This window comes from Gossypium arboreum, chromosome 5 (assembly GCF_025698485.1).
Source record: "Gossypium arboreum isolate Shixiya-1 chromosome 5, ASM2569848v2, whole genome shotgun sequence".
NCBI classification, from domain to species: Eukaryota; Viridiplantae; Streptophyta; class Magnoliopsida; order Malvales; family Malvaceae; genus Gossypium; species Gossypium arboreum.
The window spans coordinates 90465562-90482535 of record NC_069074.1 but is presented as its reverse complement, the minus strand read 5'-3'; the positions used below and the strand labels follow the sequence as shown (position 1 = coordinate 90482535).

Here is a 16974-nt window from a genome sequence, read left to right as displayed (position 1 = left end):
TATATAAAGAAAATAATGTTTTTATCTTTTTATTACAAGGCAATTTTTAATTGGTTACTTTTTTTAAATAGACTTAATGGTTTGTCTAATAATAGAGGTCTCAACTTAAAAGAAAAATAGTTTAAGTAGCACTTGTGATAAAAAAATATCTAGATACTAAAATGTAAAAATGACAGAGCTTATATACCAATTTAAGGGCTAAGCTTTTTTTTTCAAAAACAGACTTAACTGTTTAACTAACAAATGTTGAAAATACTTCTCTTCTTACAAAACCAAACAAAATAAAAATCTCAAAAAATATGGAAAGTTGTATAAAATTCCCAAAAATGTTTAAAAATATACTTCTCTTTTAAAAAATAGATAAAAGTACAAAAAGAGAAAATACAAAAGAATTTTAAAAAATTCAGAAGACTCTTAAAAATAAAAAAATATGATAAAATTTAAAAGTATATTTTTAAAATAAAAAAATACAAAAAATCAAAAATTTTCTGGAGATAAATATGGAAGGGTGCATTGCTTTATACAAATATCTTTATTCTGTTTTTCTAATTTTTAGATTTTTACTTACATTTTCTTTTTATTTCTCCTTCCTTTGTATTACATATTTTCTAGAAAATATATTTTAAAGTTTCTGATTATGAATATTTTATTAGGTGAATGTCTATCAATATTAAAATAGTCATTAGAATTAGAGTTTTATTTCATTTATACTTCTTATATTTATAAATATGAATTTTAGAGAAGTATTATATAGTATTCCTATTGATCAATAAAATACATTCTCTCCTTATTCTTTTATTCTCATTATTCTTTACTTTTAGTCTTTTATTTTATAATATCTGCAAATATTATATATAATTTTCTGATTTTTTAACTTGGTGTGATTTAGAAGACTTCCTATACATCATTCTGTCTTCTACCAACAATCATTTTAAAATAAAAATAAAGAAAAACAAAAACAAAAGAAAAAGAAATGAAAGGTTGAAAAGAAGTGGATGTGTTTATCTTCCACTAATTAATTAAGGATATCTTAAATAAAATATTTTAAAACGTAAGACATCATGAAACTCTATCTATAAACTAGGCAAAGCAAGCAGGTCAGGTAAAAAGAGCATCAATAATTCATCAACGATGCCGGTGTCCCAGCAGCGAAAGTGGTGAAGAATCTTCATACTTAATTATTCACCATAAAAAGTAAGAACGTCAATGCCTATCCCACTCAACAATCTTGATAATTAATTATTCATCATAAAAAATAATAAAAATAAAAAAAGGTGAGAGCCTGCATTAATTCATCAACAATGCCTAACCCACAATCTCCATAACTAATTCTTTTCTTCTACTACTTACTATTTGAGCAGCGCAGATAATAGTAAACTCAGTTTAATGGTGTGAACCACTTTAATTTTGCAATTTTTTGTTCTGCTGCCTTAACCACCATTATTCACTTTTTTTGAATTTCTTTTTTAAATTTTTATTGCGAGAAATTAATTTTTAAATTTAAGTAGAGACTAAAAGAGTGTTTTTATTAATATTTTATCTAAGTTATTCGATTTTTAAATCGAATCGGTTTTACTCACCTCTAAAATTATCAGTTACATGACAAATATTTCGAATTTTATTAAGTTATTCAAATTACAAAAGTTCAATTCTATTCAAACTCAAAACTCAAATTACTTATTCGAATTGATTAAAAATTTCGAATTAACTCGAAATTCCTTTTTTAATTTGAATCAGATTTTACTCACCTTTAAAATTAAGTACTCGAAAAAAGTTTCCCTTTTTTCTTCAAGTTGTTTGTTTTTTATTTTTTATTTTGCTCTACGGCGATGCCAGTCTCCAGGTTGGCTATCGCCCGCTTTTTTCCCCCTCCCACCAACTCTTTCTTTTTTTATTCTTCTCAATCACACAACATGTCTTATCTCTTTTTCAATTTGCAGATCTATTTTGTATGTATCTTTGTTGCCTTCACAAGTTGTGATGGATAGATGACGATATTTATCGTTCGCTAAAACTCCACGGACCACCAATAATTTTTCTAGGAAAGTGGGTGGCTCTTCTTTAGCTTTTTAATTTGTTTCTATTTTGAGAATATTTTAGAATAACAAATGATTTCATGAGTCAATTTGGACTTGTGTTGTTTAAGTTTTATATTTTTTTGTTTGTTTTTCTATTGTTTAATAAATCTTTAGTTTTAGAAGTTTTTGTCTACTCTTGTAGCACGATTTTTAGTCTTGCTTATGCATGTAATCTTAGTTTTACAAGTGATTTTAGGGATGATTTTGTTGCCGTCCTCTATAGTTTGATGAATGCTCGATTCTTTTGTCGATTTTTGCTCCTCGCTTTAGACCATCCGGGGCTGATTTCCTTACCCTGTTAAGTGCTTGTAATCACTCTAGATATGTCGTGCTTGAGTTTTGACAAAGCCAATCGTCAACGTGTCATAGTGTTCTATTGATGCTGAGGCTAAAGCCTTTGTTGTGTTGATGGAACTTGTCCTTCCCCATATACGATGAGTATTTGTTATTTTTTTCCTAAATTGTATGATTCCATCTATTGAATGAATTAATGAATTTACTTTTAAAAAAATTTAAGCAGTTACATGGAGAATATTTTAAAACATTGTTTTAGAACGGAAGTAAGTGTTATGAGTATTTTAATAAAATAAAACATCTCCTCAGAAATAAAATTTTAAAACACTTAATTTTTTTTTGTGTTAAAAAAGAAAAGAGTTTCCTAAATTTTATGTCTCTGTGGCTTCAATATCACTAACTCTGAAATTTGGAGCATCAATCAAATTGCAATCAATTTTTGTACAACATTTTGAAGTTCAAACCTTAATATTTATAATAAAGTTTTAAAATTTTAAAATATGATTAAATTAATAAAATACATAGACATTCAAGTTTAATTTTGATAATATTTTTAAATAATATTAGATTAAATTAATAAAATAAGTAAACATTTAAAGTTAAAGTTTTATAATATTTTATTTATTCTAGTTTAATTTAAAGAAAAATTTCTATTTTCATCTTAATTCTTACTTGTCATATTTCATCTAATTATATGTTTTGTATAATTTATCATATTACTTGAATTTTAAAATATATATATTATCTGCAAACTTTTTTTTAATTTTAAAGTATTTAAATTTAAATAATATTTTACGCATCAATAATTTCTATTTTGTATATTAATGTTATTATTATTTTATCTTGTCATACATTAATTCAGCTCATATTTCGTTTATTATTATAATACTATTTTTATTGATGTGTTTGAAATGATTGATTCACAAGTTGACTATAGAATTTCATTTAAATTTTATTAATTATTTTAATTTTTAATCATTTATTAAATAAACTTAGTATGTTTATTCGCCAATCAATTTAAAATTCATATCAACTTGGAAAAATTAAGGGTATATGTTGATTTCAAGAAAAATTAGGAATTTAAGTTAAAATTTTCTCATATATAACTCTAAACATGCATAAAATCTAAAGAATATCCTTTCTATGTAATTGAATCATTCATGAAGAAGAGAAATCTATTTTGATTACTTGTTTTTACTCATAGGTAGAGCACAACTTGACTTTGATACTAATTATTGGAAGATTAGATTTGAAAAACGAACGGAAAATAGGTTTAAGGAAAATTAAAGTTTACAAATTTTCTATAAGAACTTGATTGTGTTATCTAAATTTATTTTAATTTATTACATTACAATTTATTTATGTCCCACATAAATAAATATATAACTTTATTTAATAAAAAATAATCAATTTAAAATTTTAGATTAGTCAAAATATTACGATTGGTCACAATAAAATAAATAAAATAATAGGCATTTTATTTGAATAAAATCATATATAATTTATTATCAATGATTTAGTTATACATTAAAGTATATATAAAAGATTATAATATTCAATAATAAAAAGCAGCCAGTTATATATTTTACTTCAATGTTAACGGTAATTAAAATAAAAAATAATTAATATTTTTACTAAAAGATAAGTTAATTGAATTATTGATTGTTAGAGATATATGAAATCAATCAAGAGGCAAGAAAAATGAATAAATTTATATTTTATAAAGTGAAAATATCAATATTTAATTTAATAAAATGAAATTTTACATTGATTTAATGGTAATAATAATAATTTATATTATTTTAATAACGAAAACAATGAATAATACAAATTTATGAATAATAATTTCTTTTTATCAACTTAAATATAAAAATAATAATAAATGATGAAGAAAAACATTAAAGTTAAACCAACAACTTGCCATTGGTTTTTTCTACATCCAAAGTTTTTTGCTTTCAAATTCTCAAACCTGTGTTTGTCATCATTTCCACTCTTTCTTCTTCACTTTTCACCTTTTCTTCTATTCTCTCAATTAAGGAAAGCAAACCTGCAAACTTTCTTTTGAGGAATTGCTATATATTTTCATCTTTCTGAATACCACACTTTCTTCTTACCTTGATTTCCACTTCGCAAAAGAAACAGCGCAGAAGATAGTTCAGTGAAGGTATTGCTATATTTTTTCATCTTTTTGTTGAATGCCATTTATTAGCCTTCACAATTTTCTATTACCTGCACTAAATCAACTCGTTTCATCTTTTACACCTCTCTCTAGCTCTATTTACTTTCTGGTATTCACAGACAGAAAGAGAGAGAGGTCAGTTCAAGAGTCATTTCTTGCTGCAATATCTTTGGTTTACAGCAATAATTACAGCTTCTTAATTGCTAGCTTCCATTCGATTTTTTACTACAAATACTTATTTTATTTGTCACAATTGCTAATCTTCTTACTAATAACCAAAGTTTTTGTTCATCTTCATCAGACTATCAACAAAAATGGCCGAATCTGTTGCCTCTACTGCTGTCGAAAACGTGACAAACCAGGCAATGACTTACGCATCACCCTATCTCCGTTACTTTTTCTGTTATGGAGAGATTGTTCAAGATTTCACCAATCAACGAAACGCTCTTAAATTGAGGAAACAGAGGGTGGACACTCGTGTCGATAAGGCTAAAAAGCAAATTGAGGTCATCTATGAGGACGTTGAGGACTGGCTTAGAAGGGCTGAGCAAGAACTGGAAGAAAGCCAGAACTTGCAAGATGAAACAGATCGCGTCAAGTGTTTCAAATGGTGTCCTAAATGGGGCTGGCGATATTGCTTGAGTAAGAAACTGGCAGAGAAGACTCCTATAATCTCTAAACTTTTAGAAACTTCTAACTTTGCACAGGTGGGCTATAGTCGTTCTCTTCAAGGAATAGAGTTCATCACATCCACGGGTTTCATGGACTCTAAATCTTCAAAATCAGCTTTGAACCAGATCATGGAAGCTATAAATGCTGTCAACATGATCGGACTGCACGGAATGCCAGGAGTTGGTAAAACAACTTTAGCCAAAGAAGTTGGGAAGCACGTTCGAGAAAAAAAGCTCTTTGATAAAGTTGTGATGTGTACCATGTCCCAAAATCCGAACATCAGAACAATTCAAGATAAAGTTGCAGAGATGTTTGGTTTAAACTTTCAAACAAATACGGAAGAAGGACGAGCAGAAGAGCTATTCAGGAGTATGCAACGCGTGAACAAAATCCTCGTAATTGTCGACGACCTCTGGGAAGAATTCAAATTGGAGAGTATCGGAATTCCATACGGTGATGAACACAAGGGTTGTAAAATTCTTCTGACTACACGTCATCAACAAGTCTGCAGTAAAATGAGGTGTCAGAAGGAAATTCAACTTGGCATCTTATCCAAAAACGAAGCATGGGTTTTATTTCGAGATAAAGCTGGTTTAGAAGATGACTCTTCCACCTTGAATGATGTAGCCAAAGAGGTTGCTGGTGAATGTAAGGGATTGCCTCTTGCAATTGTTACGGTGGCAAAAGCTCTAAAAGGTGAGAGTTTAGATGGGTGGAGAGCCGCAAATCAGAGATTCAAGGACTCAAGGCATTTGGATAATGAAGAAGTTCTCGGAGGTGTCCTCAGGCCTCTTAAGCTTAGCTACGAATATTTGAAGAAAGGCAACAACCAAATGACGGGAAATGACATCCAGATGTGTTTCTTACTGTGTTCCCTTTTTCCTGAAGATACTGAAATCCCTCTTGAGTTATTGATTATGTGTGGAATTGGAGTGGGATTGTTCCCTAATGCTTCCTCTATTGAAGATAAAAGGAATGAAATTGGGGTAGCACTAAAAAAACTCCAAAAATCTAGCTTGTTATTGGAAACTGATGGTGCAGAAAGGATAAGAATGCATGATGTGGTTCGAGATTTTGCTCATTGGCTAACATCAATCGGAGAAAATAGGTTCATGATAAAAGATAAGTTGAAAGAATGGCCTGATATGGTTGAAAGTTTTGAATGTTATACTGCAATCGCTTTATGGAATTGTAGTATTGACATAAAAAATTTTCCAGTCAAAGTGGAATTTTCAAAGCTCAAGACTTTGTTTCTTCAGGGGGATGAGTGGGGTGATTTCCTAGTGGTTCCCAGTACATTTTTTGAAGAAATGAAAGTCCTCCAAGTTCTATATCTCAGATATGTCCGTTGTTTATTGAAAGGATTCTTTTCCTTACCAAAACTAAAAACTTTGTGGTGTGAGTTTTGCGAGCTGGAAAACTTCTCATCATCACCGACGAATATGAGAAGCCTTGAGATTCTTGCATTGATTTGGACTGAGATTGATGAGATAAGTGAAGAATTAGTGAAATTGTCTACACTGAAATATTTACGTCATTCTTCTGTTGTTGGAAATATTCCCCCCAAGTTGGTATCAAGGTAAGAGTGCAACAGATTTAATAATCTTTTTTTTTTATCATATTCGTATTTTGTTCGACATCATTTATTTTCCGCTTAATTATTTTTAGGGTAAACTATAAAAATAGTCACTTTTGTTTGCCTCAAGTTACATTTTAGACACTTATGTTTGAAATGTTACGTTTCAGTCACTTATGTTATTATTTTGTTACGAAGTGATCACTCTACCGTTAAGTTCCGTTATCTCCTTAACAGTAATCCTACTTGGTAGTCTGACTAGATTTTAAGTGCCAACTTTAATTTCCAAATGTGGTGAAAATAGATTTTTAATTAAATAAATATAATTAATTAAAATTTTTAAAACATAAACCTTAATTGGGAAAACCATTTGTCTCCTCTCTCTTTTTAATTTTTTTTTCGTCCTTTCCTTTTTTAAGTTTTCATTTTCATTTGACTGGAAAAACTATTATCAATATCAAAATAGTTGAAATCAAATTGACTACTACATCAATCGGTGGATTTTTTAATCAACATAGAAAAACAAAAGATGGATTCAATGGAGGGTCTATGTATGTCTTCTTTGCATTCGTCTATCTCTTTTATTCAATATGGAAAAACAAAAGATTAGATTTTTTATTGTTTTATAAAAACCCTAAATTAAAATTATTGATATTTTCTTCGATTTTTTGAAATTGTTTGTGAACATGTATTTTATTTTGCGTCAACAGACATCCCATAAAATGCAACCAGAAACATGTTTTCATGAACGTGCTTCATACAAGCTAATTGTAAATTTTTCAGAAAAGGGCTGCTATTTTCACTATTCTTGTTCCTAATCATTATATTTTCTGGTTCTTTCATGGTTCTTGAATAATTGGTTTCTCAATCCGATTTTTTCTGATCTAAATCAACTTGTATGTTTACAATCCCTTTGTGGGTATTCCAGATTATTCTTTCAACTATTTTGATCGTGATAATAATTTTTCCAATCAAATGAAAAAAAAAACTAAAAAAAAAAGGAAGAGACGAAACAAAAATTAAAAAGAGAGAGGAGATGAACGGCTTTTTCAACTAAGGTTTATGTTTTAAAATTTTTAATTAATTATATTTATTAAATTAAAAATCTATTTTCATCCCATTTGAAAATTCAAGTTGGCACTTAAAATCTAGTTGGACTGCCATGTAGGATTACCGTTAGGGAGATAACGGAATTTAATGGTAGAGTGATCACTTCGTAACAAAATAATAACATAAGTGACTAAAACGTAACATTTCAAACATAAATGACTAAAATGTAACCTGAGGCAAACAAAAGTGACTATTTTTGTATATTACCCTTACTTTAATAGTTGAGGGCAAAAAATATTAAAAAAAATAGCTTAATAAATTAAGGCATAATATAAAATTTAGACCTTAATATTTACATCATTTATCAATTTAGTCCTTACTCAGTTTTTAGTTAAATTTGGTTCTGAATATTTCAAAAAGAGTCGATTTTGAGCGTCAATCATTTTAAAAATGTTGAATTGTTTTTTTAATAGAAATACCAACTAAAATGTTGAAGTTTTTAAACATGAAAGCCATCATGGCAGTCCATATTTACTTCATGCTATATTTTTAAAAATTTTATGATTTTTAATTGTATAAATATTAAATTTTTATTTTTGAATATTTTATAAATTTTAAATTATTTGTTAACTTGACGTATAATAGGTAAAAATATTGTAGTTTTAGAGTTTTAGAGTTGATATATATATATATATATATATGAATATCATTCCATCATTTAATAAAATAAATAAATATTGGAAGAGTTATAAATAAAAATAAATTTATTTAAATATTATAATAATTATTTTTAATAATAAATTTAAAAGGGTAAACTACAAAAATAACCAATTTTTTTTGCCTTAGATTACATTTTAGTCACTTATGTTTGAAATGTTACGTTTTAGTCACTTACGTTATCGTTTTGTTACGAAGTGGTCACTCTGTCGTTAAGCTCCGTTACCTCCCTAACGACAATCCTACATGGCAATCCAAATGGGTTTTAAATGCCAACTTGGATGTCCAACTGGGATAAGAATAGGTTTTTAATTAAATAAATTTAATTTATTGAAAATTTTAAATTATCTATACCTTGAACTGGAAAAAAAAACCGTTCGTCTCCTTTTTTCTTTTAATTTTCTTTTCCGTTTTGACTGAAAAAATTATTCTCATCCTTGTTGGACATCTAAGTTGAAATTTAAAACCCATTTGGACTGCCACGTAGGATTGTCGTTAGGGAGGTAGCAGAGCTTAACGGCAGAGTGACTACATCGTAATAAAATGATAACATAAGTTACTAAAACGTAACATTTTAAACATAAGTGACTAAAATGTAATTTGAGGCAAACAAAAGTGACTATTTTATAATTTACTCATTTAAAAATACATGATTTAAGGATTTAAGATTCTCTAATGATAATTATGGAAAACTCTAATAAATGTATTAATTAATTAAGTAATGGTAGTAAGATACGATAATGAGGCATTTTAACATATACATTGTATTTTCTATATTAAAACTCAAATTTTTTTACAAGACTAACCTAAAATTCATTAATATTTCATATTCATCCAGAATTTTAAAAAAGTTATTACTTTTGAAAACATTTTTAATTTGAAAAAAAACCCTCCATGTGCCTCTAATTAAAAATGACTTTAGTTTTAGTAATAATAAAAATAATTAGTATTCCATTTTATTAAAAACTTATTGAACAATTGATTTAGAAGTTTTAATGGAAAATATGTTGTTGAGTATTTATTAAAATTTTATTTAAAAAACTTCAATTCAATCTAACTATAACAAAATTTTATACACAATTAATCAAAGTTTAATTTAATAAAAGAGACTTTAACTTTTTGGTAATAAAATAATTAATATTTAATTTTAATAAAAATCAATAATTTAAATTTTATCAAAAATAATTTATTTTATCAATTTAAAAATAAAATGTTAATATTTAACTTAATAAAAGCAACCAATTAAGAAATTCGAGTTTAACTTAATAAATGGTAATAGTAATTATCATAGGGTAAACTACACCCATGGTCACTTTTGTTACCTCATGTTACATTTTAGTCACTTATGTTTGAAATGTTACGTTTTAGTCACTTACGTTATCATCTTGAAACATTTTAGTCATTGAGCCATTAATTGCCGTTAACAGTGTAACGGTAAGCTGACGTGGCACGTTAAATTATCATTTCAAACAAAAATTTTAGGTTAAATTATACAATTGGTCCCCATATTTTTTTTCATTTTGAGCAATTTAATTTTTTCTTTTATGTTCTTTTAACTTTCTTTTTTTTTTCTTTATTTTCCATTTTCTTTTGCTTCCCCCTCTATTTTCCTACCTTCTCCATTTCTTTTAACATGTCAGGAAGTCAAATTGGCAGTGAAGAAAGAATCATGGTACGAGTCTATGGGTTTTGATTATAGGCAATGATGACTTTTGGCTTCCTACTTCTTTCTTCACTATCAATTCGACTTCTTAATTTGTTAAAAGACATGAAGAAGGTAGGAAAATAGAAGGAGAAACAGAAGATAATAGAAAATAAAGAGAAAAAAATAGAGTAAAGTTTAAAGATTATAAAAGAAAAAAATTAAATTTCCCAAAACAAAAAAAAATGGGGATCAATTGTATAATTTAACCTAAAATTTTTGTTTGAATGATGATTTAACGTACCACATCAGCTTACCGTTACACCATTAACGACAATTAACGGCTCAATGATTAAAATGTTACAACACAATAACGTAAGTGACTAAAACGTAACATTTTAAACATAAGTGACCAAAATGTAACCTAAAGTAAACAAAAGTGACCATAGGTGTAGTTTACCCTATATCATATTAATATTTTAATCAATTAAGGAATTTTAAGGGTAACATATTCTATATATACATGATTTAAGGATTTAAGATTCTGACGATAATTATGAAAAACTCTTCAAGGCCTCTTTATTAATATCTCATATTCATTCCAGGATTTAAAAAAAAGTTATATAACTTTTTAAAAAGATTCCCATGTAGCTCTAATTTTCAAGTCGCATAATCTTGTTTTGTCAGCTTCACAAGGATCATCTATATTTTCATTTTCATGCTTTCTTAAAGGAAAACGTGTAGCATTTAATATCCTTGTTTAAATCCAACTTTTTTCAAAATTATATGTTTTTATCTTTCCACATAATAAATAAAAATTTGTTCTTTTAAACACACACACACAAAAAATTAATTCAAATGAGATTTTTGTTTTTAAGCCCCCAACAAATGTGTATTGTGTCACATTAATGCTATATATTTTTTTATGAATATAACAGGTTAACGTCACTGCAAGAGTTACATGTGACAGACAAAGACAAAATCAACTTATTGGAGCTGAATTCATTGTCTCGTTTAACTGCACTATCACTGAAGCTTTCTACTAATCAATTTTCTCAAGAAGATTTTGTGTTCCCTAAACTACAAAGGTACAATATAGTTGTAGGTCGGTGCAGATTGAGCTTGCAGGAGGTGCATTTAAAAATTGTGGAGGCGCTAACCATTAGAAGATTGAGAATTGAAAACTTCTCATCTTCATTGAGTGCATTTAAAAATTTATTTTGCAATGTGGGAAAGTTGAAGTTGGAGAACGTTAGTGCACTGAAGAACATTGTGCCAAGCATAGGAAAAAAGGTACTAAATGAGTTGACTTCTCTGAAGCTTCATTCTTGCGACAATATGGAATTTTTGACTGATATAACAAGAGATCAAGGGTCAACTGTTGCATTCTCTAATTTGGTAGAATTAACTATAAGAAGGATGGTTTCTTTGAAAGGGTTGTGCTATGGTCTTTCTCCATCCCATCGTGCAATTGCAAGCTTCACAAGACTAACGGTTGTGACAATTGGATCTTGCCCTAAACTGAAAACAATCTTCTCACCTTGCATTGCTCAAAGTATGTTGTGTATAGAAGAACTCTACATAAGCAGCTGCGATAGAGTAGAGCAAGTAATTGGTTTTGCCCAAAAAGAAGAAAATACTAAGGTAGAGATTCCTATTCTCCCTAATCATTTTGTTAATCTAGCTAACTATTTTTACTTTTTGATAGCATTTTTTTCTAGGGATGAAACAATACGAGAAAACTAAAGACCAATGTGCATTCCATCTTTTGTTTAATTTATAATTAGGTTTTAATATTTTTATAATATAATTACAAATATTTTGCATTAATGAAAATATCTTAGACAATAATATTTTTGAAATTTTTAAAGAAAAACAATAAATTGAATCTATATGAATGAAGAAATTCAATTCAACTAAACTGTTGTAACCTCTTATTGTTCAAGAGCCATGCTACTTTTGTTCCAACTTATTATTCGTATACTAAAATAAATGAATGTTTTTATATTTTATCTTATAATTGTGATTTATTGAATTTTAAAGTTGGATGTGTATTCGAGTTTAATATATAATTAATCTGTCTAACCAATTTGTAAGTTTTTCAGTTAATATATATTTGATCTTGTTATAATTGTGATTTATTAAATTCTAAAATTAAATGTGTATTTGAGTTTAATATATAGTTAATTTGTCTAATCAAGTCTTTCAATTAATAATTTATCTTTATATTGATGTGCTCAGTTCTTTATAATATTAAAATAAGTAACTTATTAATAAGTGTGTTTGAAATATGCAGAATGACTCTTGTCTTTGTTGCTGCCCCAAATTGAGAATTCTTGAGATAGAAGGTTGTGTAAGTTTAAAATATGTTTGTGTAAACACTTCGACTCAAGGGCTTCAATCATTAGAATCTGTCAAAATAAGTTATTGTCCTCAACTTATGCAAATCTTCAAGATGGAACAAAATGAGAATGGGGAAGATGTTGTGGTTCCTCAGGTACTTCTATATTTAAAAATTTGAAAAAATTAAACATAAACCTTTTATATAACAACTATTAAAATATATAAAAAATTATAATTTAAAATTTAACTTACAATTAAATAACAATTATATGTTTTTAAATTTAGTACATCAAATTAATTTATAAATTTTATTATCAAATACTATAATATTCATATTTTAAATAATTCATATAGATAGAAAAAATTAAAATAGAGAAATATTATATATTTATTTTCTATTGATGTTACACTTTAATATATTTATTTATATTTTATATTTATATGATAATGATTATTTAAATTATGTTTTATAAAATGATATTCCTCAATTTTATTTAAAGAAATATATTTTGTATAATATCAAAATATTTGCTTCATTCATGCAGATCCATTGCTGGCCAAAATTAAAAACCTTTCGGATACATGATTGCCAACTATTCTCATGCTTCATTGTAAAAGCTCCGCTCTTGGAGGTATTATTTAGATTATTTGAATTTGTTATATGAATTTTGACACTGTAGCAAAACAGTAAATCGATATGTTGCTTAATTTATGCGATAATTCATTCCCCTTTTATACTTAGCTTGTAAGTGAATTCCATTGTCCACTATTTAAATAAAAATGTAAAATCAAGAAATGGTCTCTCATGTTTAGTAATTTGGTTGAAATTTTAAAATATATCCTTTAGAAAAACCAAAGATACATGTTTTATTGAATTTAGAGTAGTATTCACTATTACTTGGAATATGTAAAATTATGAACACTTACGGGTAACATTTACTCTAGTGTGTTTTTATGATATTTATTGGCATTTTTGTGTGTATGTAGGACTTGTTTCTTAGTAAAGTAGGAATCATATGGAAAACGGATGTGCCTGTATTGAATGAAGATTGTATAGTAGTTGGGAATCATGTAAAGGTATTTCAAGTTCAAGGTGGGTACTCATTCTCAAGGATAAAACAATTGGACTTGGGGAACTTATTTGAATTATGGATTATATGGAACGATTTTGCTCAAGTTGTAACCCTTGAGAACCTTACAACTTTAGAGCTGACAGATTGCAAGAAGTTAAGATATATATTTTCACCTACGATGGCTCGTAGTTTATTGCATTTAGTGAATCTTTCCATCAACGGGTGTGATAAAATAAAACAACTCATTTTAGCCAATGGTCAAATTTCTTCTTCATCATCATCAAATGCTGGCCTCCAACCTATCAGCTTTCCAAATTTGACAAAGATCACTGTTACAAAATGTGACAATTTGAAAAGTCTCTTTCCTTTTGGATCTGTTCATGTTATTCCAAAACTTGAATGTCTCATAGTTGAAAGGAACTCTAAACTGGAACAAGTATTTGAATTAGAAGATGAAGTGGAAGTGGCAGCTGAAGAGGAGATGAAATTTGATAAATTAGGAAAGTTATCACTTGAAGAACTACCGAGCCTCATTCACTTCGGTCCCAAAGGATATCATTTTGTACTGTCAGCATTGACAGATTTGAAAGTAAGAGATTGTCCTAAGTTGACTACTAGTTTCTCCATTGATTCACAAGAATTTGTGCATTGCGAAACAAAGGTATAGATTCTACAACCCTTTAATTTACAGGAATATTGCACATTAATTATTTTTTAATCAAATCAAACCAAAATATTTTCACATTAGCTCTTTTGCTTTTTTGCATATAACTATCGGTATAGGTTGATGTCATTTTTGTTGGGTTTAGAAACTGGAGTGAGCTGATTCTATAGTTGGTGGACTAAGTTATAGTTGGTGAAGTATAAAATAGGTTTGAGCTAAGAGGCACTAAAGCCAATGCTCCTAACATTCACTAATGCTTAAGTCAACATTTTAGAATAGAGGAAACAAGATTGAAAGTGATAATAAAGTATAAAAATGTATAAGAGAGGTCATACTTGAGTAGAGTTTAGGGCTTGGCATTTACAGTTGCCTAGGTCTAAATACTACTCAATGATGTCAAAGCTCACATCATTGTCCAATTAATATAGCTACTATAGAGTGCACTCCTTTGTATTTTTACAATTAATTGAAATGCAATTATAGTACATTAAGCTTTGTAATACAATATTTATTAGGTTAAATAAAGTAACATGTATTTTATAAGGCAAACATGTTTTTAAATTAAGAATTATATTAATATGTTAATTCTAATTAATTTTGAGCACGTACTTTTACATATTGAAGATTTTGTTAAAATAAATTAGTAAAAGGTTAGAATTTTAACCAAATACTATAATATTCGTATTTTAAATAATTCACGTATAAATATAAATAGAAAAATTAAAATTGAGAAATTTTATATATTTATTTTCTATTGATGTTGCGCTTTAATATATTTATTTATATTTTATATTAATGTAATATAGTAATGATTATTTTAATTATATTTTAGAAAATTATTGAATTAATTTACCTTTATTTTTCTAGCCTGCCATATTATTGATTGGATAATATATGTGAGATATTAAAACTAGTGTGCATATAAATATATATATATATATATTGAAATAATTTTACAACGGATTTATTTGAGTAATGGTTAGTTTTGACTAATAAATATTATTTGATGACAGGAATCTATGGCAAATTTAATTTCTTTGCAATTAGGGTCATTTCCAGAATTGAGCTGCATATGGAATGGACCGAATCATTGCATTAAGCTTACAACTCTAAAGTTGAGTGATTGTAAGAAGTTAATATATATATTTTCACCTACAACGGCTCTAAGTTTATCACATTTGGTGGATCTTTTCATCGAGGGGTGTGAGGAAATAGAACGACTCATTTTAGCTAAGGATCAAGTTTCTTCTTCATCATCATCAAAGGGTGATACTGGCCTCCAACCTATAAGCTTTCCAAATTTGACAAAGATCACTATTAGAAAATGTGAAAATTTGAAAAGTCTCTTTCCTTTAGGATCTGTTCATGTTCTGCCAAAACTTGAATGTCTCATAATTGAAAGGAACTCTAAACTGGAAAAAGTATTTGAATTAGAAGATGAAGTGGAAGTGGCAGCTGAAGAGAAGATGAAATTTGTTAAGTTAGAAAAGTTATCACTTGAAGAACTACCGAGCCTCATTCACTTCGGTCCAAAAGGATATCATTTTGTATTGCCAAGATTGAGAGATTTGAAAGTAAAAGATTGCCCTAAGTTGACTACTGATTTCTTCATTGATTCACAGGGATTTGTGCATTGCAAAACAGAGGTATAGATCTTGCAACCCTTTAATCCTACTTTATTTTGTGTAGTTATAACTATTACAACAAAATGCATAACATGCAAAATTTTTACTTAAATTACTTAATTGATTTTTTAAATTATTGGAAAATATCACTTTATAAAGTATATATATGTTTCTTATTTTTCCTTGATGACATAAGATTAAAATTTCAGTTATAATTTTTCTTCAATTTTTTTTAAGACACTCCAATTGACTGAGGAGGATGTTATTGAAAAGTCTGCCGCTGTTTCAAATGTAATTTTCAACAAGAATATATATTGGAGTCGTTGGGGGCCCAGAATGAGTCAACTACCACATATTACATGAAAGAATGATGATTTTAGAGCAGCTTTCAAAGCCATGTTACATAAGTCAACAGGTGGAGGTTTATGTTGTTCAAATTTTTTTGGTTAAGTTTCTGATATAATTTATGTCTAACACAAGTTTTTTGAATTTTTCTAAGGTTTTTTTTTATATATTTAGAGGATCATATATATCCATATCCAAATCGATATGAATGCAAAATGGAAAATGAAGATTTGAAGTATCATGAGTTCAATATATCAACTAAATGCAGGTAAAAACATGGTTGTCGATTTCAATTTTTAGTTCTTTTTTCTTTTCTAAATTTGCCTCTATAATAATAAAATTTAGTGAGGTTCACTTGTGTTTATGTTTATGTTTATTATTTTTGTTAAAAACAGGTGCCTTGATAATTGTGCTTCTAACTGGTATGAAAGCTTGCTTTAATAGAGTTGTGAAGCAAAATGATATGTCTTTTACTTCAAACTAATAACTTAGATAGTTATAGTTATGTTGCAGTTTTTATTGTATGCTTTTGGATGCGAGTGAAAATTCCATTGCATCATGTATTTGTTTTTGTGTGTTAAACCATAACCAAACCGAATATATTTTATTTTGTGAAGTTTCCAAAGGTCATTTTGTTGAAATATTGAAAGTTTAATTGTTAGTTTCAACTTAACAATAAATTATTTTGTTCCCCAACCTTTTCAATATTGTTTTGA

General features: G+C 27.7%; 2 protein-coding genes across 2 annotated transcripts; both read left to right on the top strand.

Moving 5' to 3' along the window:
* Positions 1 to 4268: 4268 nt before the first annotated feature.
* LOC108482571 (probable disease resistance protein At4g27220) lies at positions 4269 to 6996 on the top strand. Its single transcript, XM_017785702.2, has 2 exons — positions 4269 to 4536; positions 4853 to 6996. Exon 2 carries the CDS (start codon positions 4866 to 4868, stop codon positions 6804 to 6806), a length of 1941 nt encoding a protein of 646 aa, XP_017641191.1. The 5' UTR covers positions 4269 to 4536; positions 4853 to 4865; the 3' UTR covers positions 6807 to 6996.
* A 4156-nt stretch (positions 6997 to 11152) lies between these two features.
* Positions 11153 to 16954, top strand: LOC128292919 (uncharacterized). Its single transcript, XM_053027921.1, has 8 exons — positions 11153 to 11852; positions 12505 to 12705; positions 13097 to 13183; positions 13539 to 14285; positions 15302 to 15934; positions 16151 to 16328; positions 16413 to 16526; positions 16654 to 16954. Exons 1-6 carry the CDS (start codon positions 11547 to 11549, stop codon positions 16274 to 16276), a joined length of 2100 nt encoding a protein of 699 aa, XP_052883881.1. The 5' UTR covers positions 11153 to 11546; the 3' UTR covers positions 16277 to 16328; positions 16413 to 16526; positions 16654 to 16954.
* Positions 16955 to 16974: the final 20 nt, after the last annotated feature.